Consider the following 26,288-nt stretch of genomic DNA (forward strand, 5'->3'; position numbering starts at 1 on the left):
TATTGTCCTTTTAAGGAAGTTTGTTGCCACAGTCTGCGCAGAGGCTCTCACGACAACATATATACGAAGTGCCGCTATGGCAGAGGGGACAAAACTCCTGCCATGACATACCTGTTTCCAGGCCAGGGATCTGTATCTGAAGGTGCCTTGGGTCTTGTGTAATGGCTTTGTTGTTGAGGTCTGAGATGTTTGGCGTGAGGAGGCCAGTCATTTTGGCGGCATCGCATGTAATGTGTATGAGTTTGTCCCTGTTGGATGCATGGTAAAGGAACAAGAGAAACAGTAGAGGAGAATGAGATGAATTATAGTTTTGTAGCGCAACAGTAGCAGGTGGGGTGGGGGAGGGGGGGGACAACGGAAAGTGCTTTGAGGTTGTAAATGGGAGAAAGTCTTTGTTGGCAGCGTTTGTAGGTATCAGTGGCGTGTTGCTCAAAGTTCAGCTTATTGTACAGGGTGAGTCCAAGATATTTGCACTCCCTCAGCAGTTTCATTGCAGGTAGTGTTGTGGGTGGAGTTGTTGATGACCAGTTCTTTGGTCTTTGATACGTTCAGCTGCAGGTGATCGCCCACTGCACCACTGTTTGAAGTGGGAGATTGAGTTTTGATAGGCTAAGACAGAATTATTGTCATTAAGGAGTGCGCGTATATGGTGATGGGTGAGGTGGGCTGATGCAGTCATTGGTGTAGAGGGTGTAGAGGAAGGGACTCAGGACACAACCTTGTGGGGCTCCTGTAGTTTGTGAAATCAAGAACTGATCAAAGCAGCAGTAGCGCTTTGGAAAGCAAGTAGAATCTGAAGTGCGGTCTTAGTAAACCATTTTAGCCTGTGAAGGGCAGTAGTGGGCCCTGTACAGTCCAAACTGCCAACAAAACACAAACAATGAAGCAGCAGAAGAAAACAAGCAGAAACAAACAAGTAGAAATGGTAAAGAAATGGGTTTCTAGAACAGCAAATTCAGCTTCAAAGTCCTGCCAGCCGGACTTGAGGCTTTCTCGAGTCGATGCTTCTGTTTCGGTGAATCTTAGTTAACCTCAGTTTGGAGGCTGAACATCCAAAAACGTTCATGAAAGGCAACTGGACTTTTCTGTAGAGTTTCTTGAAGAAGTTTCATCCAAGTAGCTTCTACAGTTATAATAGGCTGGTGGGGTGCTGAGGTTTAAATAGGGACATCTGTGGGTGTACCCAACAGAAACTCGCTTGACTAGTGTCTCTCAATGACCCAAAGTTTAACTGTCCTTGTCCTGTTTACCTAAGCATGGTACTCTAACGACCCATTATCAGCCAGAGACTACCCTCCCAAAGTGTGAATGTGGGTGAAACTTCTTGGGGAAAGAGGTTAAGACTGTATTGATGAATTGATGGCTTCCTTTACTCTTTCAAGCCATCTGTCTTCTCTGGCTAAAATGTGGACGTTGTTGCCTTCAAAGGAGTGTCCCTTGTCCTTCAGGTGTAGGCGGACCGACTACTGAGTGGAGGAGGTCATGCTGTGTCGCAGCTCACCTTACAGGCGTTCAGTATTGAGAACACCCGTGACACTAGAGAGAAGCTGCTTCTGTGGAAGTGGGCCTCAGCCGTGTTGACACAGAGGCTGGATAGACATGAGCAGATGTGTGGAACTACATGTTTAATGTCAGAGGAACTGTCCTCTGCTCCTCAGCTATGAGTTAAACCAACGTAGACTCACTTTTTTCCTTTCATCTGATCTCTCTGTCTGCTTCGGTGTGACCTCTCCTCCTCTCATCTTTCTGCCTCCCTCGTGCTTTTAGTTTCTCTGCTCACCGAACCCATATATTAACTAGCCTCTTGCACCCTTGTATTTAATCATTTTCCCTCGACTCTCCTTTTATGTGGCCATGTTTTTCCCCCAGCGCAACCACTTCGCTTGACTTTATTCCATATTTGGAGAAAAATGTATTCCACTTGTTAAATATAGGAGCTTCACACAGAAATCCAGGCTGACCGCCACCGCTTTCCAGTGCTTTCTATGTGCAACAACAAATATTGTTGCCATGGTTGTTTAGAGGACTATGTAACAAGAACAAGATTTTAAATTTCAGTCATTATGAAAGGTTATATTTATTTATGGAATATCTCTGCACACAACTGCATAGTCCTACAACCAATCAGAGCAATTTTGTCATTCAAACAAAGTCAGCTCCTTGGCGCTCAGTGATTTGACTGGCCCTGCAGATCTTTGGCGTAGCATTATCAGTTCCCAATGGAGCAAGTCCAACAAACTTTCCTCTGCAAAATTTTTGACAGCAGAGGAAGTCAGGTTGGTTTCCGGACTAATGTTGTGCATTTAATGGAAAAATAATATTCAGCCCAGCATCTGAAGGGGAATAAAGCATCGTCCTCTTCTCTCCTGAACTCTTTTTTCTCCTGTCTCCTGTCAGGTGGAGGCGTACGACGCCGATGAGCTCGGCTTCCACGGCGGGTTACGGGTGTCGTTCGGCATGCAGCTGATGGGAGCGGCAGCGCGGATCGAGAGGGAGATCCCATCCATCAGCTGGCCCTTCCTGCTCCTCCACGGCGACGCTGACAAGCTCTGCGACATCAGAGGCTCGAAGATGATGTATGAGAACTGTTCGAGCTCAGACAAGAAAATCAAGGTGGGTGTGCTTTGTTCACTGTAACTCAGTCGGACTGACTTTGGTCTTGTATTTACACCGATCAGGCATAACATTATGACCTAATATTGTGTAGGTCTCCCTTGTGCCTCCAAAACAGTTGTTCATCAGAGAATGCGAGAGAGCGTTTTTGTGTGTGTGTGTGTGTGTGTCTGTGTCAGGCTGCATCCTGCTGGGGGTGGCTGCTGCCATCAAGGAGTGTCACTGCTATGGGGTGGGGGTGCCTGGTCTGGTGTAGGTGGGTGCTACATGTCTAAGTAACATCCACACAAATGCGAGGTCCAACAGTTTCCCAGCAGAACACTTGTGAATTGTCACGAGACGTTATTTGGTTCTCCTGTCAGCGGTTTTAATGTTGTGGCTGATCAAGTGCTCTAGCCACTCAGCCACAGCCTATAAGTATATTGTTTCAGATTTTGCTTCGTAAGAAATACATCCAGTTTCACATGGCTGAAGGGAATTTGACATTGTTAGGAAACGTTGTGGTCGTTTACATTACAGGCATGTGACCATCCAAAACTAGCATTTTGTTGTAGTTTAATGGGACGTTGCCGGTCAGAAACGTTCATGCTTCTGTGGTTTGACTGATACAAAAACTACTATTTCCTGAAAAGGAAGGAAGGCCAAAACCTGCAGCATGTAATACGTTGAGATTATGTGTCTAAAATTAGCTCCATTTGCTGTTACCTACAGTATACTGTTTACTAGTAGTTTTCAGTCACTAAATAGACTACAACCCCTCGGATTAAACGCTTACTCTGTCTTTCTGTCTGTCTGAGGGACAGAAAGAAGGCTGCTTAACTTCTACAAAGTCTCCCTCGTCTACAGAACACGCATTTGCAAAGGGGGAAGTTCACGCGCTATATTGTCACATGCTGGGGGTTAAAAATAGGACAACAACAGAGAAGTGACAAGAGAGAAGTGGTCTGTTAAATACCAGATGCCTGCACCTGTAACAGGCGGACTCTGTTTAGATCCCATTTCCTTTTCTAGTAAATGCTGCTCTAAGAACCCTTTATTTGCCGGAGACTATAAAGGGTGAAACTTCACCGTCGATAGTGTCGATCTCTACTCCCGAGGACAGAATGTTCAGAGGGGGACCACAAAAACACATGGCCCTGTGCATTGGGTGGCACAGTGGAACAGTGGTTAGAGCTGGTGCCTCTCAGGGCCTTTCTGTGGGAAGTTTGCATGTTTACGTTGGTTACCTCCTCCCACCATCATCAAAAAACATGGGTGCTAGGCGTTGGGTCAGGTTGGCCCAAGGTTGGCTCAGGACTAACCCTCCACCCGACAATGCAAATTCGTTGTACAGTGTTGTATAATGACAAATAAAGCATTTTACCCTTAAAAAGAATAAAAATAAAAAATAGGACAACAACTGTCAAAACAACGAGACAAGAGATAAGTGATCTGTTAAATACCTGATGCTTGGGTTAGGGTTAGGTTAGGGAAAAGTCGCAGTGCTCCAGATGAGCACTGCGGAGGGCACTGGCACAGGGGAATAAAATGTATAAAATACCTTATTATTGTCTCCTCTGAATAAACTTGGTTCAGTTAAAAAGTAAAATCAAATAAAATAAAGAAAAAAAATAAAAAAAGATAAAATTAATAAAAGAAATAAAATTACTGTAGAAGATCGTTGTAAAAGGGTTAGGCTCAAGGGTGAAACTTCTCCGTCGATAGTGTAGATCTCTACTCCCGAGGACAAAATGTTCAGAGAAGAAACACAAAAACACATCACTCTGTGCACTGGGTGGCACAGTGGAAGAGATTTTAGCGCTGGTGCCTCTCAGGGCCTTTCTGTGTGAAGTTTGCATGTTTGCGTGGGTTACCTCCGGGCACTCCTGTTTCCTCCCACCATCATCAAAAAACATGGGTGCTAGGCGCCGGGTCAGGTTGGCCCAAGGTTGCAGCGCACTCGGCCGCAGCGGCTCAGGACTAACCCTCCACCCGACCATGCAATTTCGTTGTATAATGACAAATAAAGCACTTTACCTTTGAAAAACAAACCTCCCTGTGCACTTCGAGCCCTGCAACACGCTGAGGCGGAAAATGATTCACCCGGCAGCTTCTTTATTGCACGCACCACATCTCTCCGAGTCGTTCTCATTGCTCTTAAATGTTTCGTTCCTCAGATCTACGAGGGAGGCTACCACGCTCTCCACCACGACCTCCCCGAGGTGGCTGAGTCGGTGCTGAAGGACGTGACAAGCTGGATCGCCGAGCGCCTCCCCGCCGCCGCGTCGCCGCCACCGCAAGGCTCGTAGATTTGCGACCTGCACGGCGCCGTCAACGGGATCTGCCACAATCGTGAGGGGCCCGTTGTCCGTCAGGCATAACAACACTACTGCACTCTCCTGACTTTGAGATACCTTTGGGCATATACTGTACAAAAAAACAACAACAAAAAAAAAGACTGCCGCAAAACCTGCCCCCTTTCCTGCGTATCTCTCGGTCAGACCACTGATTTCAATTGGCTGATGGGGGTCGGAAACCATTTCTTATTGTAGATACTGAGCAGCAGTGGTCTGTTTCACAAGATGACGCATGATCAGGGATGTGCATCTTCACGTGTTCCTGCTAGATGGCTCATTTTGTTACCATTTCATTATCTCCACTGGAAAGCACTCATGTGTAGCTCAAGTAAAGGTTAAGTCACAGGACGCAAGGTTTCAAAGTGCAATAATGTAGTTCCAGCGTCCTCATTTATACCATCAGGCCCGAGCTCTCAAGTACTAACAGCAACACAATACATTATCGATCTGAAAGGGAATGTGTCCCTTTGGCTCGTCAGCTGTTCACAAACGAGGTTAAAGGTCAGGGATAGCAGGAGGACAGCAGGTCCCGGGTTCAGGGCTGGGTGAATACTTACTAGGTAGCTCCACATCTGTCTGGACTGGACAGCTCAGGATCTGATCTCCTCCGCCTCTCCTGCCTCCCCCTACGTCGCACTGTTTTACAAATGACATAAATAACCAGTTTATAGATACAGGCAGCTGCTGTAGAGCTCACTTTGTGGACGTAAAAACAAGTCCGGTGTTTTAATCCGGAGTTCTCCTTTGTATATCCTGAAGACAAATGTTCTGTCCACCGGAATCCAGCCACGATGTTTCCTAATAACTCTCCTCGTCAGGCCAGGCTCTTCAATGACCCCAGCTAAGAGTGTTAGTGGAGGAGACGAATCGGCCAGGTGAAATTGGTCCGACTCGCTCTGCAGGGAATTAGAGGAAGAGGTCACGGGTCAAACAGTTTGCCCAGAAGGCCACAGTTCACTTCACCGCTCCTTCATTAAGTTCAGACTCCAGGGCACAGCTGGAAAGCAGGAAGGGAAACAAATGGTCTCTGTTCGGGTTGGTAAATACGTTCACAAGTCATTTTAAAGTCAAGCATTGACGACCACGGCGGGAATTTTCAATTTTTACTTCTCAGAGACTTAGCAACGCTGTGTCACGCCTGAAGTCAACCCTGGCTCCAAATAAGCGTCCAGCTAAACCACATCAAAAATGTCACGGACGCTTATATCATTGGTAGCCTGTTATTTATACCTATTATTTAGGTCAGGCGTTTTATATGGGCATGCAGGCTATAAGTAGCAGCTGTTGCTACGTGCACTAAGCTTTGTCTTAAACACCAGTGCAGCCGTCGTGCAGTTATTTTGGATAGAGGTTTGACTGCGCCACCACCATCACACAGAGTTCAAACAGACTCACGCAGAGAGAGCATAGCGGAAGCCCGGTGTGGTATCCAAGGAGACCGTTACTCATGTGTAACCACAACAGCGGTCCGCCTGCAGGGCAGAATTTTATTTTCTCCCCTTCCGATGCGTAGTCGCCGAGGTGATCACTACTAGGCCGATAGAATGAGATTAATTTCTGGCTTCGAGTTTCTAACTTGTCCCCCAGTGTCACCCTGTTTGGTCGCCTCTGGCGCCGTGGAAACCAGCGCTCTTTGTTCTGTCCATCACACAGGCCCTTGTTTTACTACAGATTCAAACATGCTGCGCTGACAGCCACCAACACTGCCCCTAGTGGTCAGTTACCCAAACAGCAACAAATTACATTATAAAGAGAGTGGTTCCTTACTACTCTGTTAGCAAGAGTGGGAACTAATTTTATTGCTTTTCATCAGACCTTAGCTGCATTGAATAACGACATTAATTCGCTGTGATCAGCAGGAAAATAGTGCTTTGCATGAGGTGTAAAATACATCAAATAAGAAACACATCCTGGGGCATTTAGAGGAAGAGATAAATCGGAGGAACTTGCGCTTGAAAGTGCATCCTCTTCTCTCTTTATGCTGACAAGAGCAAGTGTCAGATTGCATTGCCATGTGCGCAGTGATAGATGGAGATGTAATGCATTCATCAGTCCCAGTGGGAATCAGACCCTCAACCTCCACCAGATCCGCGTTTTTTTTTTCTCTCTCTCTTTCTTTTCTTCATCACGAGCACTTCAAACACAATCTACTCCTGATTAGGCTGCAGCAGGCACGGCGCGCACAAAGGCTACACAGTCCCAGTTGTATTCAGCCTCGTAATGGCACCCCCGCCGCTCCGCATCGGCAACAATGGGCTTCAGCATCGCAGGAACCTATGCAACGCTAAATTTCAACAGCTCTACCTGTCAGCCTACATGAGTGCATATTACTGCTATCATTAGCCATGGGGGTGGGAGAGAGATGGAGATGCAGAGAGAGGAGAGAAGCTGTCAGTAACCATGGCAGCACTACTTCTTTTCTTCTTCTTTTTTTTTTCCTCCACAGCAAAATCACACGGTGAAAAATGTGTAGTCATTAATGCTACGGGAAGTACGGCAGACGTTCCTCTGCGCTTTCAGGGCTGCTTGTCCATTTGCTGCTCTGAGGATTCCCCTTTTGTGCTAGCGTTGAGATAAGAGAGCGACTAATTAGCATCATCAGCTCACAGTGAATAATAAGAGCTGCACACGCTGAGTGAATTTAAAACTGCTCTGCTGTTAGAACTGAAAACATCTGTGTTTCTTAGGCATTTATTTTTGCCGTTTTTCCATTCCATGTCTTGATTAAAAAGTAGTAGATGAAGGTATTTTTCCACTAAACTTCATTCCTGATAAGAGTGCAATCCCTGATGCGGTCCTCACATCTTGTAAATCCTTGCAAGCCTCCCCCGTCCGTGCCAATATCCCTTTTCACTGGCATGAGTTGTTGTACAAGCATGAATTGTGTTGCAGGTTTGCCACACTGAGACAAAGCCATGCACAGACGCCTGACTATTAATATCTGATCATCCACTTGACTGTTAAGGTCCTTGTTGCTTAGGACAGAGGGTCTATATTAAGTAAAGGAGAGATAACTGATTCTGAATTCAACTGGCCTACTGTTTGTCAATGGGGCCATGTATTTAATTTTCTCTCTCTCTTTTTTTTTTTAAAGAAATCTTGACTTTATGACTGTTAGATACGATGGGGGACTGCTGATTGGCGCTGGCCAGTCTTTCTGTGGTTTTATGAGGTGAAACTGTAATGAGTCAGTGCAGCATTTGCATGATTGAAGTCAGTGGCAGCAAGAATTGAAGAGAGTCTTTTGCAAAATGCTGTAGAAGCAGGCGGGAAAAAATAAAATTAAGAATAGATAACACTTTATTAATCCCATGTTACTGGGACTATAGTGGGACGTTACTGGGACGTTACTGGGACAATACTGGGACTATAGTGGGACGTTACTGGCACGATAGTGGGACAATACCTGGACATTACTGGGACAATACTGAGACTTTACTGGGACGTTACTGGGACAATACTGAGACTTTACTGGGACGATACCGGGACAATACTTAGACATTACTGGGACGTTACTGGGACAATACTGAGACTTTACTGGGACAATACTGGGACAATACTTAGACATTACTGGGACGTTACTGGGACAATACTGAGACTTTACTGGGACAATACTGGGACAATACTGGGACAATACTTAGACATTACTGGGACGTTACTGGGACGTTACTGGGACGTTACTGGGACAATATTTAGACGTTACTGGGACGATAGTGGGACAATACTTGGACATTACTGGGACGATACTGGGACAATACTTAGACATTACTGGGAACGTTACTGGGACGTTACTGGGACAATATTTAGACATTACTGGGACGATAGTGGGACAATACTTACACATTACTGGGACGTTACTGGGACATTACTGGAACGATACTGAGACGATAGCGGGATGATACTAAGACCATACTGGGACGTTACTGGGGTGTTACTGAGGCTATACTGGGACGTTACTGGGACGATTCTGGGATGATAATGGGACATTACTGGGACGATACTGAGTTGATACTGGGTTGATACTGGGACGCTACTGGGACGCTATTGGAACACTACTAGGACTACACTGCATTTAAGTCGTATACTTAATGACATTTCAGATGGGACCTTCAGACAGCTGATGCTGCATTTTGGAACAAAACCTCTTTTCAAACCTTGCTGTTTTTTGTTTTTTTTTAATCAAGTGTCACACTGCCTGATTGCTGAACTTAATTGTAATACACTGTATAATGACATCGCATTGCTAACTACTCTCACATTGTATTTTTACATATCCTTTATTTATATAGAAACTACTTTTACGTGGATGTATTAATTAAGCATTATGAAAAGGCACTTTTTATAAACCCAGTCACTCTCCGCTACGTGAGACAACACTTTGTATGTAAGTGCAGTCAGCAATCCCCCTCCCCCAAAAAATGTGTGGCGACGTTTCTGATAAGATTTTGCATAGAGAAAATTTTACTACTGTATAATTTAGTCACAGAACTTAGAATATTTAAACCATGAGATGTTGAAATGTTTTAGTTTTTTAAGATCTTAACAGCTAGGGGGTGTTGTCTTGTACCCTTTTCCAATGTTTTTAGGAACTTAATTTCTCTTGCATCTTGAAGCATCTCTTTTTAAAATTAACTGGGCATGAGCCTTTAAACATTTGGTCAAAATATTTTGAGGATTTTGCAGGTATCAGGTTTTCTGAAGGAAAAAAGAAAAAGAGAGTGGCGTACACTTTAAGAGATTTTTCGTGACAGTGTGTATTGTACATTCATTGTGTCCTGGTGTTGTTTGTGCCTTATTGCGCCGATGAATGTGTATCTGAGCATATTTGTGTGACAGACATGAAGCGTGGAAGCGTTGCGATAAGCAGATCCGCTTCACTCTGGATCTCTGTCGTCACATCTGTTTCTGGTTCAGTAGTCGTGTCTGCCTCCTCGTCTTCCTGCTTCCTTTTGTGTCTGTACATTCGAGTCTCTGTCCAATCAGGGGGTCTAAGCACATATAGGGTCAAAAACTGTTTCTGAATCTTTTAACACAGGCCAATCTACAGCACATAGATACCTCCCAGATCCTTTAAACACCTGTTTTGCTTTAGACAAACTGAGAAACATGATACTTTAGACAAAAGGCAACTCCATAAAAAAACAAGAAACTCAGTTCCACACATCATAATAATAAAACCAAGAATTTGTAATGCAACAAGAACCAGATGTGGACTCCATCCATGCTGTTATGAAACAAACCGAACTTATAAAACTTTCACTTACCAAGATGGAGAATGTACACCAATCCGGCATAACATTATGACGGGAGAAGTTCATAACATTGACCACCTTGTGACAATACAATGTTCTGCTGGGAAACTTTTGGACCTGGCATTTGCATGGATGCTACTTAGACACGTACAACCAAACATGTACCAGCACTGGAGCAAGCCCGATACACAGAGGCCCCTCCCCTCAACCCATAGGACCCAAACGTCCCCTGTTGCCAGACACCACAGGACACCCTGATTTGGAGGCACAAGGGAGACCTACACAATACTAGGCAGGTGGTCATAATCTTGTGCCTGATCAGTGCAGTTGGGATTTTATTCACGCAAAAACTATACGCAACATTGCACTGAAATATTTATCTAGAGTTTTTGGCAGAGCTGGACATAAATCACTTTCGTCTGATGGCGAAAAATACTCTACTAATACTAAATAGACCCTTCTTGTCTTGTCATAGCTACTGGCAAATGCCTATATAGTGATCTATATGAAGATTTATTTTATTATTATTACTCATTTCAGTCAGCTGAAAGATGGAGCGTGGACCGTGGTCAAGAAAAAGCTATGCTCATTCCAGCGAGGCCTGCAGTATGAAACTGTGACGTTGCTAAATGCTAAACCGAACCCCAGCGTACCCTCACCCCCCCCTGACAAACGATCGGTCGAACAGGAGTTGGGTGTTCATCGAAAAAACAAAGTTTATTGCGCATTATCACATTCTTGAGTCTTCCTTGTAAAAGGTGCGCGTCGGTTGTCTGTGAAGGGTCTCAGTCGTCCAGGTCGTGGTATATCCAAAAAGAAAAAAACAAAACAAACTAAGCTGTAACAAGGCCAACTGGACTTGTAGAGTTTCTTGAAAACATTTAATGACTGATTGGCGAGTTGGGGTTTAATTAGAACATCTGTTTCTGTGTTGCCCATCAGAAACTTGAGATTATTTCTTGTAGTCCAGGTAGATATCTGGTCGTCAAACCCTACAAGTTCAGTTGCTCTCATATCAGCTTGTATTCTTTATTATTTTTTATTTTTTTGGATGTGTGCTGGTTGTTTACTGAGTACCAGATCACACTTAATATGAATGGTCCACTGCTGACGTTCACGTATCAAGCCACAAACAGCCCAAACCTCCTTTTGACTTTGTCGAGTGTCAGCATTTGACGATTCATTTTCAAGTGTGACGAAATGTTGCAAATAGGATGTATATACTCTAAAATGTAATAACGGAATGACTTCTGAATCGCCGAATGTCAAACTACTTGTTACTAGACTGTTCATAATGTCCATACTCTCTTACAGAATAAACTACATGACTGTTTTAACCGTGCAGGCTGGCTTTTTCCTCATACCGTCTCCGTGTTGTTGAATGTTTTCAATCAGTCTCGTGATTAGGTTAATTTATAAAAGCACTTAAGCTTCATGCATATTTTAAAATGCAGTGGACTAAGTGTTGCTGAAGTCTTTGTCCTCCTCCACGGACACTGGTTGCGGGTGAAGTTGATCCAGAGATACAACATTTTCTTAAAAGCATATTTGGACAGTGCTGTAAGAACTTCCGAAGAAAGAACAAGCATCAAGCGTGAGGAATGTTTTTGGGTTTTTTTCTCCTGTGGACTGAGTCCAGCGAATGCGTGGCTATAAAAACAGAGTTCTGTGCAACATCTGGGCTAACATAGCGTTTTTATTATGTTCATTTCACACAAATCTAACTTCTTGGGATCCATCATTGGATTCAGGCCAGCCTCTCACTGATTCACCTTCTGCTGCAGGCGAAATGAACCTTTGAAAGTTCATTTTTTCACGGCACGGCTCATTAGAATTCTGGACTCGGTCGATTCCTGGTGGTTTTTCATAAAAAAATAAATAAAATAAAATAAAACATGGAAGACGGCGTTTATCCGAGAGGCACAAATTGCTCCAGCAGCTGCGGTGTGCTGTCAGGGAGAGTTAAAAAAAAAAGCACACATCAGACAGTAGGTGGCAATATTGAATCATGAAATCCATTGAAGGCAGCTGCTCGGTTATATGAATGTGGTGCAAGGCCAGGCATGAATGAACCAAGGGTTTAGTTGAGATTTCAGTATATTTTCATTGAGCTATATTTGGTTTTTGCACTGCAGCTTTTCACTCTGAATTTTGTGAATCAGCCTTGACTTAACTCTTATTCAAACAGTGATTAAATAATAACAATAATAGCAAGTAATCAAATCTTTTTTTGCTGTCAAACGGTTGTGAGCCGTGATTGTTTTAGACATTAAGCCACTGCTGCTTTTATTTTGGAGTGACTGCACAGGGGAGGCAGGGTGCGGATGCAATGCAACAAGGTTCATAAACCTGACAACCCACATCTCTGCAAGCATATGGTACACTACTCCTCATCACTCTGTTTGCTCTTGATAAATCCCTCTTCTCTAATCCTCCTCGCCCTCATCCATCCTCGCATCAGCATCTGATAACAACTAAAGAAAGAAACTGCTGTGTGCCTAATATGGAGATACTTAAACCCAGACGCTACTTGTGCACAAACTGCAATTTCTCTTTGTGTTTCCCTTCCTTCCCTGCTCTCTTTTCTGTCTCTCTCCTCCCGCCTTCACCCAGAAAATGTAGGCTAGCAGCTCTCCTCGAGACATTTTTAGGAGTTCGCTGCAACCGCATTAGCAGCAGCAACCCCCAGAGGAGGAAACTTCTAGGAAAGCCAAGACCTGAATCCACACTCTGCATGTGAATGTACATCTTTTTAGTGCGGATTGCATCGTCACTTGTGCACGTTGCTACGGTTCCGCTGGGAAATCCCTTCACAGGAAAATGCATCCCCATGGGGAATATGCACATGAGCCTTAGAGTAGGCCAGTTCACATGCAGCATATACACAGGGGATTATTCACGGCAAGGGAGAATTGTACGCTAATTGATTTCAGCAGTGCATTCAGCCTCTATTATCTAACACGTCGACAAATGTCACGCTCATGATGTGCTTTATTTTGAGCACCATCATCCTTTTTTTCAGTTTAGATTTGGTTGCAATCCAATGTCAAATCTTTTGAACGTTAGATTTTAATTGCTTTAACTGTTATTTGTTGTATTCACCCAGCAGAGGGAGCCTGTAGGTCTATATATGTTTCTTTCCTCCTGTGTGTTTGTTGGAAACAAGGAACCTAAGCCAATCAGAAACCGGTTCAAGGAATTAAATCCGGGCTGCTGTGGCCATGGCAACGGCTTTACCTCGGTGACAGCTGAGAAATAGAAATGGACGAGGAGATGCTGCACGGACTCTAGTGGTGCTTAGCGGACCTCTCAGAATAGGGACCTTTAGATCCAGCCTCGCTGACCCCATTCCACTTTGACTGGTTCATTTATGTTCGGCGAAAAGCTGAGCGAAGGCGTGGGGAGCAGGGAGACGGCGATCACGGGGAGCAAAGCGGCGAAGCTGTGTGTGCAAAAACAGAAGGAAGAACTGGGCAATAGAGGGTAACACGAAGATTGTACCAGAGTGTGCTGTCTAACCTAAACAGATCTATGAAGGGAGCTGTAGAAAGTCTGGAAGGAAGGAAATGATGATGGATAGATGGATGGATGGATAGTTTTTGAGTGTTTTTATGATGAATAGGTGCGTTATTAGTTTGCTATTTGGTCAAACCATACTTAATTAAATAACAATAATAATAATTTGGGATGAAATCATAAATTACTCAGATTAAAGTGCAACAGACTTGAACATTTTCCTTGTTTGACGTGAGTCTCTTATTACTAGGGACCTGTGGTTAAAGTGGATGTGTATACACTCACTTGCTGATTAATTAGGTAAACGAGTGAAAACTAATACACTCTAACATAACAGCCCTGCATTTAAACCCTCCGTTATGATTGCTCTAATCTTCAGCAGATGCTGAAACGGCGTCAGAAAGGTGGTAATTCAACTGGATGATCATTTTGGAGGATCTGTTAAACTGGAAAATTGGAAAACTGCTGGGGAAACGCAGCTCTCAAACAAATTAATGCTGTAAACCATAACCTTCATGAAACTAAGATTAAGTGCAGGACTGCTATATTAGAATGCACTTGTTTTTCACTAGGGTGCCTAATGAAGTGGCCAGCAAGAGTATATAGTTAGAAGCAGGGAACAAATCCCTTGTACATATACCACATATATGTGGTTAATAATACAAATAAAGTTGATTTCTACAGGCTATTATATGATTTAAAGGAGACATTGCATTAATTTGCATTGCAGCTTTTGTGTATATATATAATTTTATGTAATTATTTATTTATTTTTTCTGTTCTTATCATTTAATACTTGTGAATGTCTTTACCAAACTGTCAAGGCCCCTTCTGTGGGTGTGGGCCTCTTCTGAGTGTACTTATATGGCTCTGCCTTAAACCCCGCCTCCATTTCCAAAGCTGCGTTCGATTGGCTGGACTGTTGCACATCTTTACTCCGATTGGCTAACACCTCCCATCAATCCACATCAAGCGCGTTCAGCTCACTGACTAACCACGCCTCCTCACGCTTACCGGAGCCAGAGGTTCATTCGTGCGTGCAGAACTGAGGGGGTTACCTCGCCGGGTGGGAGGAAACGTGCTCTTCGGCTAATTTTTTTTTTTACAGGCGTTTCACGTTCTTATTACCGGTCAAGTCGCTGGAGTAACGTTTTACAAAAGCGGCATTCTTCGCTGGCGCGTCGCGTTGGTACTTAACCGCGGTGTGTGTGTGTGTGTGTGCGCGCGCAACGCTGTTAACGCCGAGCTTAGGATCTGTCACCTGGCCGCAGCAGCTGACTTGTGTCTTGCGGAGAGCGGAGTTGCCAGGCAGTTGTCAAAAAGAAAACAGGCGGTCGCTAGTTAGCACGCCAGCCACTTAGCCTGCCAGCTAGCAACCGCTTCCCTTGCGGCGAGCAGCAAGTCCCACCCTCGCTGAAGTGCGTGGACGTTTGTAAAGGCTGCAGCGGCGAAGTATTCTCCCCCCCTCCCTCCTCCTCCCTCTCAACTTAGCCAGCATCCCTGTACAGCTGGCTGTCAAGGGAGAATACCCACTCAGAGGTTAGCTAGGATAGGCGACGCTAACGCCGAAATTGTTAGCTTCATGCTCGACAGGTGGTGTCTTCTGTGAAAGGGAATACGGCGGCTACACTGGCAAGGAGACTGGCTAAAAAGAAGAGGCGAAACAAGAGAGAACAAGGAAGACGCCGAGGAGGGGACTGGCTAGTTTAGCCGGGGAGACAGAAACGCACGTAAGTGACTCATAGTGAAGTTAACAATTAACAAAACAGCTGTGCAACTTTGCCAGCGCTTGCACCGGCAGCGTTTTATCTTTCTGTGGATTAGCCGCTACATCCAGTGTGCGCCACACTGAGCTAACGGTTTAACCGGGGGCTTCCTTGAAGGTGGCTGCCTAGCTAGCGAGGCAGCTAATGCTCTGATGGGCTGAAAGAAAGTAAGTGAGACCGCGCTCAAGCCTCGGCGTCGTCTCCTTCAACCGTTTCCCTTTTAAATCAGCGCCAAATTAGAAGGGCGAGTTTGGCGAAGTCGCGTCCGTGGATGTAACGGTCGCTTAAAACAAAGCTAGTTGTTGTTGTGAGTGTTAGCTCATTAGCCGCTCTGCTAGCTAGTCCCAGTCGGCCACACCGACTACGGTTTGACAGCCTCGCTTCTAACCATGAGAAACTTTTGATGTTGGTGAAACCCAGCCAGTAGCACCGACAGAGTGTCAACCTCTTTAGCGAATGTGAGTTTCATATCTGCTCTGTGCAGCTGTGGGAACTCTGCGTTCCTCGGCTCAGCCCCAGATAAAGTGGCCACTCAGTGACAATGTCACGCAGCAGCACTTCGTGTGTTTCATGTGCTTTCTGGTGCACACAAATGTCAGTGTAGTACCTTTTTTTTTTTTTGACAGTTATTTCTTATCCTGTTGCCACGCAGAGCTGTCACCAGTCGTTCACGTCAACAGGCCAAAGAAAGACTCACAGTGTTATTTACACAGTAAAAGTAACAGCTTTTTAAAGCTCGTAGTTAGGCAACTATTAACCACACCACAGCCAAAAATTCAAACGCAACTATGTCTGTATCCAAATTAACTCTGGTGAATTGTCCTCCCCCCCTCTTGCAGACCGATAAGAAAAACGCTGCCACCGAGACGCACACAGCCATGAGTATTGAGATACCGGTGGGGTTGACAGAACTGCTGCAGGGCTACACTGTGGAAGTGCTGCGGCAAAGGCCGTCGGACCTGGTGGATTTTGCAGTACAGTACTTCACCCGCTTGCGGGACTCCAGGGGTCAGGATGGGTCCGGCACGGGTGGCAAGACGGGGAAGGGGGTGATGTTCGACGGGGAGCCGATGCAGACGGAGTCCAACGGGGATGACGACGAGGACGACGATTCCGACTTTGAGCGTAAGTCCGCGTTCTGTTCTTGGGATAGCGAGAAGTTGGGAGGAACGAATGAGTGCGTGTTTTTCCGGAGGGTGAAAAGAATAGATACAGTCAGAAGCTGTTTCATCTTACACATGGACAGTCCCATTAACTACACAGTTTCGGTGAGGCAGCCCCTGACTGCCGCTCGTCTAATCTAGATCTTCCCTGTTCTCATTATCGGGCAGTTCTGATCTAAAACTACCAAGTCTCAAGGCCTTAAAAGGTCCGACTTTTGTTTTTTACTTCATAGCTTTCCAGTCGGATCGCCTCAGAAAAATAAACTTTTGCAGTGCAGACGTTGAAGTGATAGTTACACCATGGCTACTCAGACTTTTGTAAATATTTTAAGCCGGACATGCCCCTGAAAGATAAAAACATGCTTCCCAAAAACAGAAACAGGCCAGGGTATGTGACTTATCAAAGTACAGTTGGAATGTAAAGTGTATGCATGTGCTGCGTGTTTTCTGTCGTCTTGTCGATTGTCTTGTTCTGTAGTTGCAACTATTGCGACCCTGTCACCTTGAGTAGCGGCGATGCCATGCCTCTTTTCCCCCCTTTTCACTCCCCTGTGTTCGACAAACTGGCAGGAGATGTAAGCCGCTCTGTAGCTCGGCTCCTCTCTGTGCTTCTGAGAGCGCTGTGGCCTAGATCACATTGGTGTGTTACTCATGAATGGGGGTTTTGTGTTTCCTTAGGGAGCTGATCTACTATGAAGAGCTTTGAATATATCCTAGGTGTATCTAAAATCCCACGATGTAAATTTCTTAAGCTACTCTTTTGTTGTGTTTTATGTCAGTGTAACTATGGCTAGATATGGTTAGATACTTTTGAAATCTATCAAACTCAACTATAGGTTACACGTGTCTATCATTGTCAACCTCGTAGTTTGGTAGGAGCTGGCTCACGGCGAAAAAAGGGGATTTGGAATTTCTGCTTCTGTGCTCGTACGAGTGGAGTTTGGCTGCTGTTGAACAGCTGTGACCTCAGCTGAGGTTGCGGTGTGCGTCCTCGCGCTGTATCTACATGCGTCTGAGAGCAGCATTGCGCCTGCTTGTGAACTTTCATTTCACACCCGTTCGAAATTGCGTCCCGGTGACGCCACGAAGCCGCTCTTTCTGGCGCGTTTAGCAATCGATCAGTGATTATTTTCCGCGCCTCGTCCGAGGGGGGCAATAAATTGGAGCGCTGATACAGTTGTGCTCCGGGGAGAGTCTCTTGCCTGGACGCTGTAGGTCGCACACATGACTTCCATGACATTAGATTATCCAGCCAGGCTTGTGTGCGCTGGCCCCGGGGGACGTTCACTTATGATGGGAACAACACAGGCCTGTATGATGAAAGAAATCATGTGCTCTTGCCTGACCACTTTTGTAGCCTATAGGTATAAAGATCGCCATAGTTCCACTAGTTCAGCAACACATGCTCCAAAACAGTTTAGTCTAATGCAGAAAAGCAAAGTAACCCCTTCAGCCTTTTAAACTCCAAAACAAATGACTGCCATGTGTTGTTATATCCCTAGGTGACTTGTATGAACCTGATTGTGTATTAGTTTCACCCTGTTCAGGTATTTTTTACAGACTTTTTCAGGGTTGAGTTGCCGGTGTGGTCCACACGGCATAATCCAGTTGAATCTTTTCTCAGTGTTTCCCTTCATTTTGGTGGAAAAGGAATAAAAACCACTCCAGGATAGCGTTCCTGATATCTTGAGTTGCCGTTGCAAGCACCAAACGGCATTAAAACGTCATCCTGTTAGCCCATTTGTTAAATTATTTGTCAAACAGGAAGTGCGTTAGCAACCCCAACCGTGCAACCAGTCAGAAGGCCAGCTGAGGGTCAACCCTGCCGAGGACGAAAAGTCATTTCCTCACATTTAGGGGACATTTAGTAATTAAAACATATTGCTGCTTTCATCGTACATTGATCCAGTATAAGTAGGCCAATGACTCATTTTGGGGTTCGGCTCCCTCATTAAGAATACGGCCAGAGTGAAACGCGTATCGATCCGAATGAATGAAGAATGAAGAAGTAGTTTTGTCGGACCTTGTGATTAAGACTTGAGAACTTCAAGGTGAAATGCCAGTTGTGCCACATGAACACAACCTGTATTTTGTTGTGTATGAATCATTTTTTGTTTTCCATCATTTGCCGGCTCACAGTTGTGATGATTCACCAGCGTGCTCTTAACCTTTATTTTGCGCTGCAGGAAATCTTTGTGCGTGAGTGTGCAGGCTACACGCCTAATATGTAAATGAATTGAATAGCTCGTTTTAATATTCGGTTAACAGCACAGTCTTAATAACGCGACGTCATATTTTACAAGCTTTGTTTTTCCCCTAACTCTTGCTGTCTAAATCCACAGCAGGAACGCTACTCAGGCCTAAGCCGCTTAGCACAAGGCGCCATTGTGTTCAGTACAAACTGTTGTACCTCCATCGTACGTGGTATTGTTGGGCCAGAGAGTTTGCTCTTGAGAACGGGTATACCGATGGATTGAACCTTTGTTTTACAGCTGATGTATTTTACTGAACAGCTGACTTAGGCCCTAAAGCTTTGTTGAAGAATCTAAGAATAAATTAAGTAGAAATGAAACGGAGACAAATAGTTTTCTGTTAAACCCATCATCCAATATTTTTTTTTAATTTCTAGGTCAAAGAGAAAGAATGGATTAAGGATATGCATATAGTATTATGCAAAAGAAGGTGTCTTCATAATATTAAGTTAAGTTTTTGTCTTTTTTTTTTAGTCCAGCTGGTCTGTCTAGTGTCGGTTTGGCTGTGCGTGTTCACCAAGAGAAGCAGGAGGGCATGAATGGATGTGTCTGTGACTGAAATGAGAGAGGCTTTTTATTGAAAGACGGATGGATGGATGGTTAGATCCGTCCCAGGGGTGATAATAGAAAGGAATTAAATGTGTTTTTATAATGAAGACGGCGGGGATAAAGCCGGGACTGTATGACAAAGTGTTTTGAGAGAAGAGAGAGAGAGACTTGGGGAAGTAACGGCTAGACGACAGACTCACCTGGATACGCAACAGATGTGAAGCTTAGTTTCTGTTGATTCTGAAGAGTGCTGGTCTGCCGTAGATTTATGGGACATATTAGCTAACTTTGTTTATCTTGCACCTTTGGAAGATTTAGCTAAAAAAACTCATATTTACAGATATTCAGGAAACTCTGAACGTCTACAGAAGTCCGTGTTATCTTTTCTGTGCAGCAGCCCTCTAAGATGCAACAGTAAGAAATTTTCCTTGGATTTCATTTTGGAATCCAGATCTATTGTTGTAGTTAAACACTCGCGTAAATTATGACGTTACCCGGTGCTTAATGCATGCAGCGTAATCCAACTAAATCCTTGAAAGCACGACACATAGAGAACTTCCTGAGCAGCTCTGGAGTGGAAACTTAATCTTAAACTTTATTTACCAGATTGATGGACTTGTATAAAATGAAGGTTTTTAGGGGCAGCCTAAGTCATTTCATTCATTTTCATTCCTGACAAACCCAATTACAGCCTCATTCACAAAGAATACAGTAATGTGGCACCTTCCCACAAGGTTGTGCAGCGCACATTTGTGGCCTCAGAGAATCTGTAAATATTTCCTGTGTTAACCCACCGACTCCTCAACTGCATGATCATTTTGGAGGTTTTTGTCGCGCTGTTAAACTGAAGGAAATTGCCAAAATAATAGAAAACATGTGATGGTGCAACACAGTAGCACCACAAACCCACAGCCTCCACGGTGGAAGACACGGTTGAATCAACAGCTCTTTCAGTTATTTGCCCAAAGTTTCACTCGCAGTCGGCCCCAAAGTGTGCGAGTGCGTACGCAAATGTGCGAACGCGCGTATCGCACATGTGTGAACAAGCCAAAACTTAAATGTTCTGCCGGGCGTGTTCACACACAGCGGGGTGAAATTCTGCCTCTTTGACCTCTTTCTTTTTCCACCCTCTCTCTCTCATTGTTCTTTCTAACATCTTTCTGACCTGCACTCCCCGTCCCTCCCTTGTTGCCCCATACTGTTCTGTCTCTTATTTATTTATTTTATTTTAATGCGTAACATTTTCTCTCGTTTCCCTTCTGTTTCCAGATACACGATGATTATGCTCACAGTCTCATGCTCCTTATATTCTCTGGTAATTAGTGCCCTAAGCAGAGCTGAGATGTCTGCATTCATTCTCTTCCAGAGGCTTTGTGCATGTGTGTGTGTGTGTGTGTCTGCGTGCACGGTTGTGTGAGCCATTTAAAAAGTATAGGGAGCGCTTGTCGTGCACAAATAGTCACGGTCACAGCGAGCGGGTACATTCGTATACCTCCAGGTCTTTGCGTGTGGAAGGTGTCACTGCAGCATTGTGCAACAGGTGACCTTATTAGTAGGTAGCAGTGTATGTCCAGTGTGCTTTCAGCCTGAGGGTGAACCTAATGCAGCCTAGCGTGGAGACCTGTCAGACAGGAAGACTGTTTTTTTTTTATTTATTATTATTATTACAGAACTCGTCTCTTGCTACAAATCCAAGTTTGTAACATTTCCAAGCTTTCCAAATCATCTGTCCAAATGAAAACATGGGTTTGTCCCCCCAAAAAACCTCAAGAACGCCTAACCCTGAAGCACCTGCTTGGCTATACTCATGCATTTCGGGCTGTGAGTCAAACCCTGTGTTATTTTTTTTTTTTGTTGAGCAAAACAATAACCTGAGCCAGCCTGCTGAGGGTTTGGAGCCGTGTGCTACAGTTCCAGCGAATTTGAGAGGACACCCCGGAGCATTTTGGATTTTTAAAAAAGTATGACGACAGAGGAGAGCTGGACAAACGGCAAAGCCACAAATCTCTACAACGTTACAACATTAGGTTTATGAAAATATCATTCGTAAGTAAATTTGGAGATTAAATTGTGTCGAAGTGGGAATATCTCTAAATAAATCAAATCTTCGGTAGCAATACGCAGCCCTGTTAGAAAGCATTCATTTTCACTAGCGTACCTAATGACCTGGCAAGTGGGTGTATATTGTACTCGGTGGAGCTGCTTGCTGCCATTAGCTGTGATTTGTGCCGACTTTGTCAATTGATGCGCAGATTATATAATAAAGATCTTATCACGGCAGTGCAGCGGCTTCAGAGTGACGGCAGATTTGCATGTAATGTCTATGGGCTGCAAGCAAACGGATTTCCCACTCGCCAAGTTGTACCACAACAAAAACAGAAACGTGTAATTGTGAAACTGACGGGTTCAGAGTAAAAAAAACAGAGTAGGAGGCCGTGTGTGCAGCTGTGCACCTGTAAAGTTGAGATCCTCTGTGTTTTTTTTCAGTAGTCGTGCATTTTAAATATTATTAACCTGTGTTTGTGTGCTGTCTGTCGCTCCTTACCAGTTGACTTCTTTGTTTTAAATCTGTTCCTGTGACTTTTTTTTGCATGAAATACTTTTTAAAAGGTACACAGCTTGGTGTGGACGCATCATTAACAGTCTCCTGCTTGTGTGTCTTGCCATTGAACTCAATCTCTGCTCTGTGATTCTGTTGTTTGCATTTTTTTCTTCTGTTTACAGAGTCCTGGTATGTCTCTTGCTCTGTGCATGTTGTCCAGCCTTCAACAGTCTCATTTGTTTTCCTGCTTTTGCGTCATTCCTTTGAGGAGTTGGCTGGTTTGTCTGCCTGCCTGTCAACTTACAATCCTCCTTTGCTTCTCTTATCTTTTTTCAGTCTCCGTCTTTGAATATCTCCTGCTTCCTTATCTCTCCACCTCTCTGTCAACATGTTCTCCACCTTCCTCTCGTTTTTCTTTTCTTCCCTTTCAAAATATATCCATACATGGCTCTTTGGATCATGTTTGTTTGTGTCTGTTTCTGTCTGTATCCATTCAAAAAAAGGAAAGAAGAGGGCAATGAAAACACCAACGGTAATGGTTAAGAGTGTCATCCATTCACGGGCTGCAGTTCAAGTCAAATGAACACTTTTAAATTATGTGGAAATGAGGCATTTAGAAGTCTGTGTTTCATTCTGTTGCCGTCTTTAGCTCATCTCCATAAATGTGTCTCTGCATCCACTGTGACATTTTTCATGGTCGACAAACAGAGCCTCAAATTTGTTTGTCATTAGGCTCCTATGAATGCATTGTGGAAAACAGATCTTCCAATGCGGGAGTGCGGCGAGGCAATAATAAAAGGAAATGGAAAAAGTAAATAGAAAGGGACTAAACCCACCGTGAGAATTGGTGAAAAAGAGAAGAGGTGGTTGCAGAGCAGCCTGTGGTACAACCTTGTTTGCTTGTATTTACTGATACACATCATTTGAACTTTGGTACTTCCTCATTCTATGTCCTTAAGCCATCCTTCATGGCACTGCAGGAAAATGAGGAAATGGCAGGGGCTGGCTTTAGCTGCTCGCTGTACATTATCCCCCCCCCCTGCTCCGTCTTGGAGTTCCCCTTTCTCCAACACACACTGTCCCTCTAGGATATAATGACTGACCGGTGATTCACCAGTCCATTTAAAGCCTTTGTTACTGTGTTCCAAGTCAACTACGTTATACACTCTCAAAAAGTAAAGCCAAATATGATACCAGTCTTCTCCATTTGCATTACAGCAGTCCCCTTCCTTCGCAAGCTTGGTTAATGCTTCCGCAACAGGCTTGGATATAAAAAATGCTGCAGAGATGGAATGAAAATACACCACCAAAAAAAAAAGGTCACCCAATCTGATATTACGTTGGGACGCCTTTAGCTTTGATTACAGTACTCATTCGTGCATTGTTTCAGAAACCTTCTCCAATGTCACCAGATTCATTTCCGTCCAGTGTTGCATTAATTTTTCACCAAGATCTTGTATTGATGATGGGAGAGTCTGACCACTGAGCAAAGCTTTCTCCAGCACATCCCAAAGATTCTCAATGGGGTTAAGGTCTGGACTCTGTGGTGGCCAATCCATGTTTGAAAATTATGTCTCATGCTCCCTGAACCACTCTTTCACAATCTGAGCCCCATGAATCCTGACATTGTCATCTTGGAATATGCCCATGAACATCAGGGAAGAAAAAAATCCATTGATGGAATAACCTGGTCATTCAGTATATTCAGGTAGTCAGCTGACCTCATTCTTTGGACACATAACGTAACTGAGCAACTGCAGCAACCCCAGATCATAGCACTGCCCCCACAGGCTTGTACAGTAGACACTAGGCATGATGGGTGCATGACTTCATCTGCCTCTCTTCTTACCCTGATGTGATGGTTCTCCACTATCCTTCCAGTTTTTAATAATGCGCTGGACAGGTCTTAACCCAGTTTTAGTAGTTTCTTCAATCTCCTTAGATGTTTTCTCTGCTTGATGCATGCCAATGATTTGACCCTTCTCAAACAGACTAACATATTTTCCTCGACCACGGGATGTGTCTTTCGACATAGTTGTTTAAGAAATGAGAAGCTACTCATTGCATCAGTTGGGGTTGAATAACTTGTTGCCAGCTGAAAGATAATCACCCATGTAGTAATTATCCAATAGTAAGCTCTTTCCTTTATTTTCTGTTTTTCTGCATGCGTATGATCCCTATAACTTCTACGTTATTATTCGTATATCCTGTCCATCTCCCCAAAAATGCCTCTTGGGGGATTATCAACAGTATCTATTAATATTCACTGTATTAGACCCACTTAAAAACAAACCGCTTCATAACACTAATGGAACTCTGTCTCAATCATGCAACACGCAAAATTAAACGATATATGTTTCCAAGGGAAACACTTTGATTAGCTATTATTCTGTTTAGAATAATAAATGGTCTCCTAAATATCAATCCTTGAAACATTTGTGTCTTTTCCAAACATGGGTTTTGTGTCGATGCCATATTGATCAGTCCTCTGTGCACTCAGAGAACCTCTGGCATCAGTGCTTGCAAAATTAGAATGGATCATCTTTCCTGCTTCCTCTTTCAGCTAATGTTCATTAACATTACTCACCCAGTCTTTAGAGAAAACAAGGGATCATTTGCCACTGCTTTGTGAGATGCCAATTAGGAGCTTGTCTAATAGGTCCATGTTTTGCTTTGATTTGATTGCTTAATGGCAAGAATATATCGTAACCTACTGGGAAACCAATACCTGTCAAAGCTAAGTTGAGTTGTAGTTTTAACTCTTTTAGCATCTGGCAGAGATGAATCAAAGCATGAAGGTAGGGACACGCTAAACCAAACAGCAAAGATCTACGGCGAAGAGGCTGATCGTGACGTTGCCTCCGTCTGGACCACAAGGTGCACTTTAACACACTGTAGCAACCATTCATCATTCAAAGGAGGAAACGCGAAGAGCTGCTATTAGCTGAGATGGTAGGAACCCAGGAAGTGCTACAAACCCACATTCAGACCTGATCTCTCCTGAATCGGGGCTGGGTATCTCTACTTCTATCTTCTCTGTCGTCATACTTTTAAATCCAAACTGCTTCAACACCAGCTTTCAGGCCGGATGGTGATCTCAGAGTGGGAGCCCCCTGTCATGTTTTGGATAACACATGGACTAATTTGAATCCACAGTCTCGCAAGATTGGTTTCACATGACTAGACCACAGCAAGATTTCCAATGAGAGGATGCAGGAAATGGCATATAATTGCAAAAATAGGTCCAAGGCTTTTGTGAATCAACATCCGATCTTGTAAATAAAAATCAGTTTCGGTAAGAAAATGTATATATACATATTTTTTATTAATTCATTTATTAAACGTCTGTTCATGCCTTGAGGAAATGTCTGGGCACAGCATCCTGTGTCCTAACCTGGTGGTGAGGAGTCAGGTTGACGCATACAGATGGATCCCTGTTGTGTTGGTCTGACTGGTGCATTAAGAGAGGATGTGTTACGTTTGCGCATCATACTGCAGTGTTTGTTGTGAACAACAGATAAATGGGTAAAAGTCTCATATCGTCTTTGTGCAGAAGGTCATATACTCTCAACACTTCCTAATTTATTTAGACAGTGCCATATTTGTTCAGCGTAAATGTGAATTATTTTACCCTTGTGTTGTAAAGGAAATATGCTAGATTCATATGGAGATCTGCTACTTTTGAGGTTTATGTGTTTACACAAGAGATAGCAAAGCCTTGACAAGTGGCTGATGTGTAAAGATAAAAGCTCAATGGCCGTGGACCTTAACTGACCCGTTACTTTGTCCAGAGAGAGAGTAAACATTTATAGTCGGCTCTCAGTGGGAGATGTTTGGGTAAAAGGGGTTGATGAAAGATTATTATTATTATTATTATTTAACATTAAACCTCTGTTGCTAATTTTATCAATGCATTAAATAAAAAACGTCCTGGAGATAAGATTACAGAAATGCAGTTTCATGCGTTGGCTGAATTTACTGCAGTAAAACTAACATTTGGCTGATACAACACTGGCACTGGAAATGCGCCAGTTTACGACTGCTTCTCTTGAGAGAGCGAGAGAGAGTGAGGGGAACGCAGAGGGGAAGAAAAAAACAAGGGCATGGGATAGGAACAAATTCAAGGAGGATGACAAAGATAGGGAGAGAAAACATATAAAAAGAAACACACAGATTCCACCACAGAGAATGTGGGAATCGGTCTTCCAGCATGCGGTGTTGTGACTGGCTCCACATTTGTCTCAGAGGACTGGAAATGAAGCTCGGGGCCATAGTTTGGGGTCCCCAGTTTTTTCCTGA

The 26,288-nt window shown here is 44.0% G+C and overlaps 2 protein-coding genes across 3 annotated transcripts in view; both read left to right on the plus strand.

Annotated features, from left to right (window-relative positions):
- mgll (monoglyceride lipase) overlaps window positions 1-13,147 on the plus strand; it is a 45,366-nt gene extending 32,219 nt beyond the window's left edge. The window contains exons 7-8 of one of the 2 annotated variants that reach the window (XM_084553443.1): window positions 2,398-2,613; window positions 4,770-13,146. In XM_084553443.1, coding sequence (XP_084409569.1) covers window positions 2,398-2,613; window positions 4,770-4,901 — 348 coding nt within the window. In that variant the 3' untranslated portion in view covers window positions 4,902-13,146. Of the gene's footprint in view, window positions 1-2,397; window positions 2,614-4,769 lie in introns of both variants that reach the window. The other variant, XM_084553442.1, reaches the window with a different exon arrangement.
- A 1,608-nt stretch (window positions 13,148-14,755) lies between these two features.
- Window positions 14,756-26,288, plus strand: part of prkar2aa (protein kinase, cAMP-dependent, regulatory, type II, alpha A) — a 49,301-nt gene continuing 37,768 nt past the window's right edge. The window contains exons 1-2 of the mRNA XM_084553441.1: window positions 14,756-15,447; window positions 16,323-16,608. Coding sequence (XP_084409567.1) covers window positions 16,362-16,608 — 247 coding nt within the window. The 5' untranslated portion in view covers window positions 14,756-15,447; window positions 16,323-16,361. The remainder of the gene's footprint in view (window positions 15,448-16,322; window positions 16,609-26,288) is intronic.

This window comes from Chelon labrosus (genome assembly GCF_963514085.1).
Source record: "Chelon labrosus genome assembly, chromosome: 10".
Taxonomy (NCBI): Eukaryota; Metazoa; Chordata; class Actinopteri; order Mugiliformes; family Mugilidae; genus Chelon; species Chelon labrosus.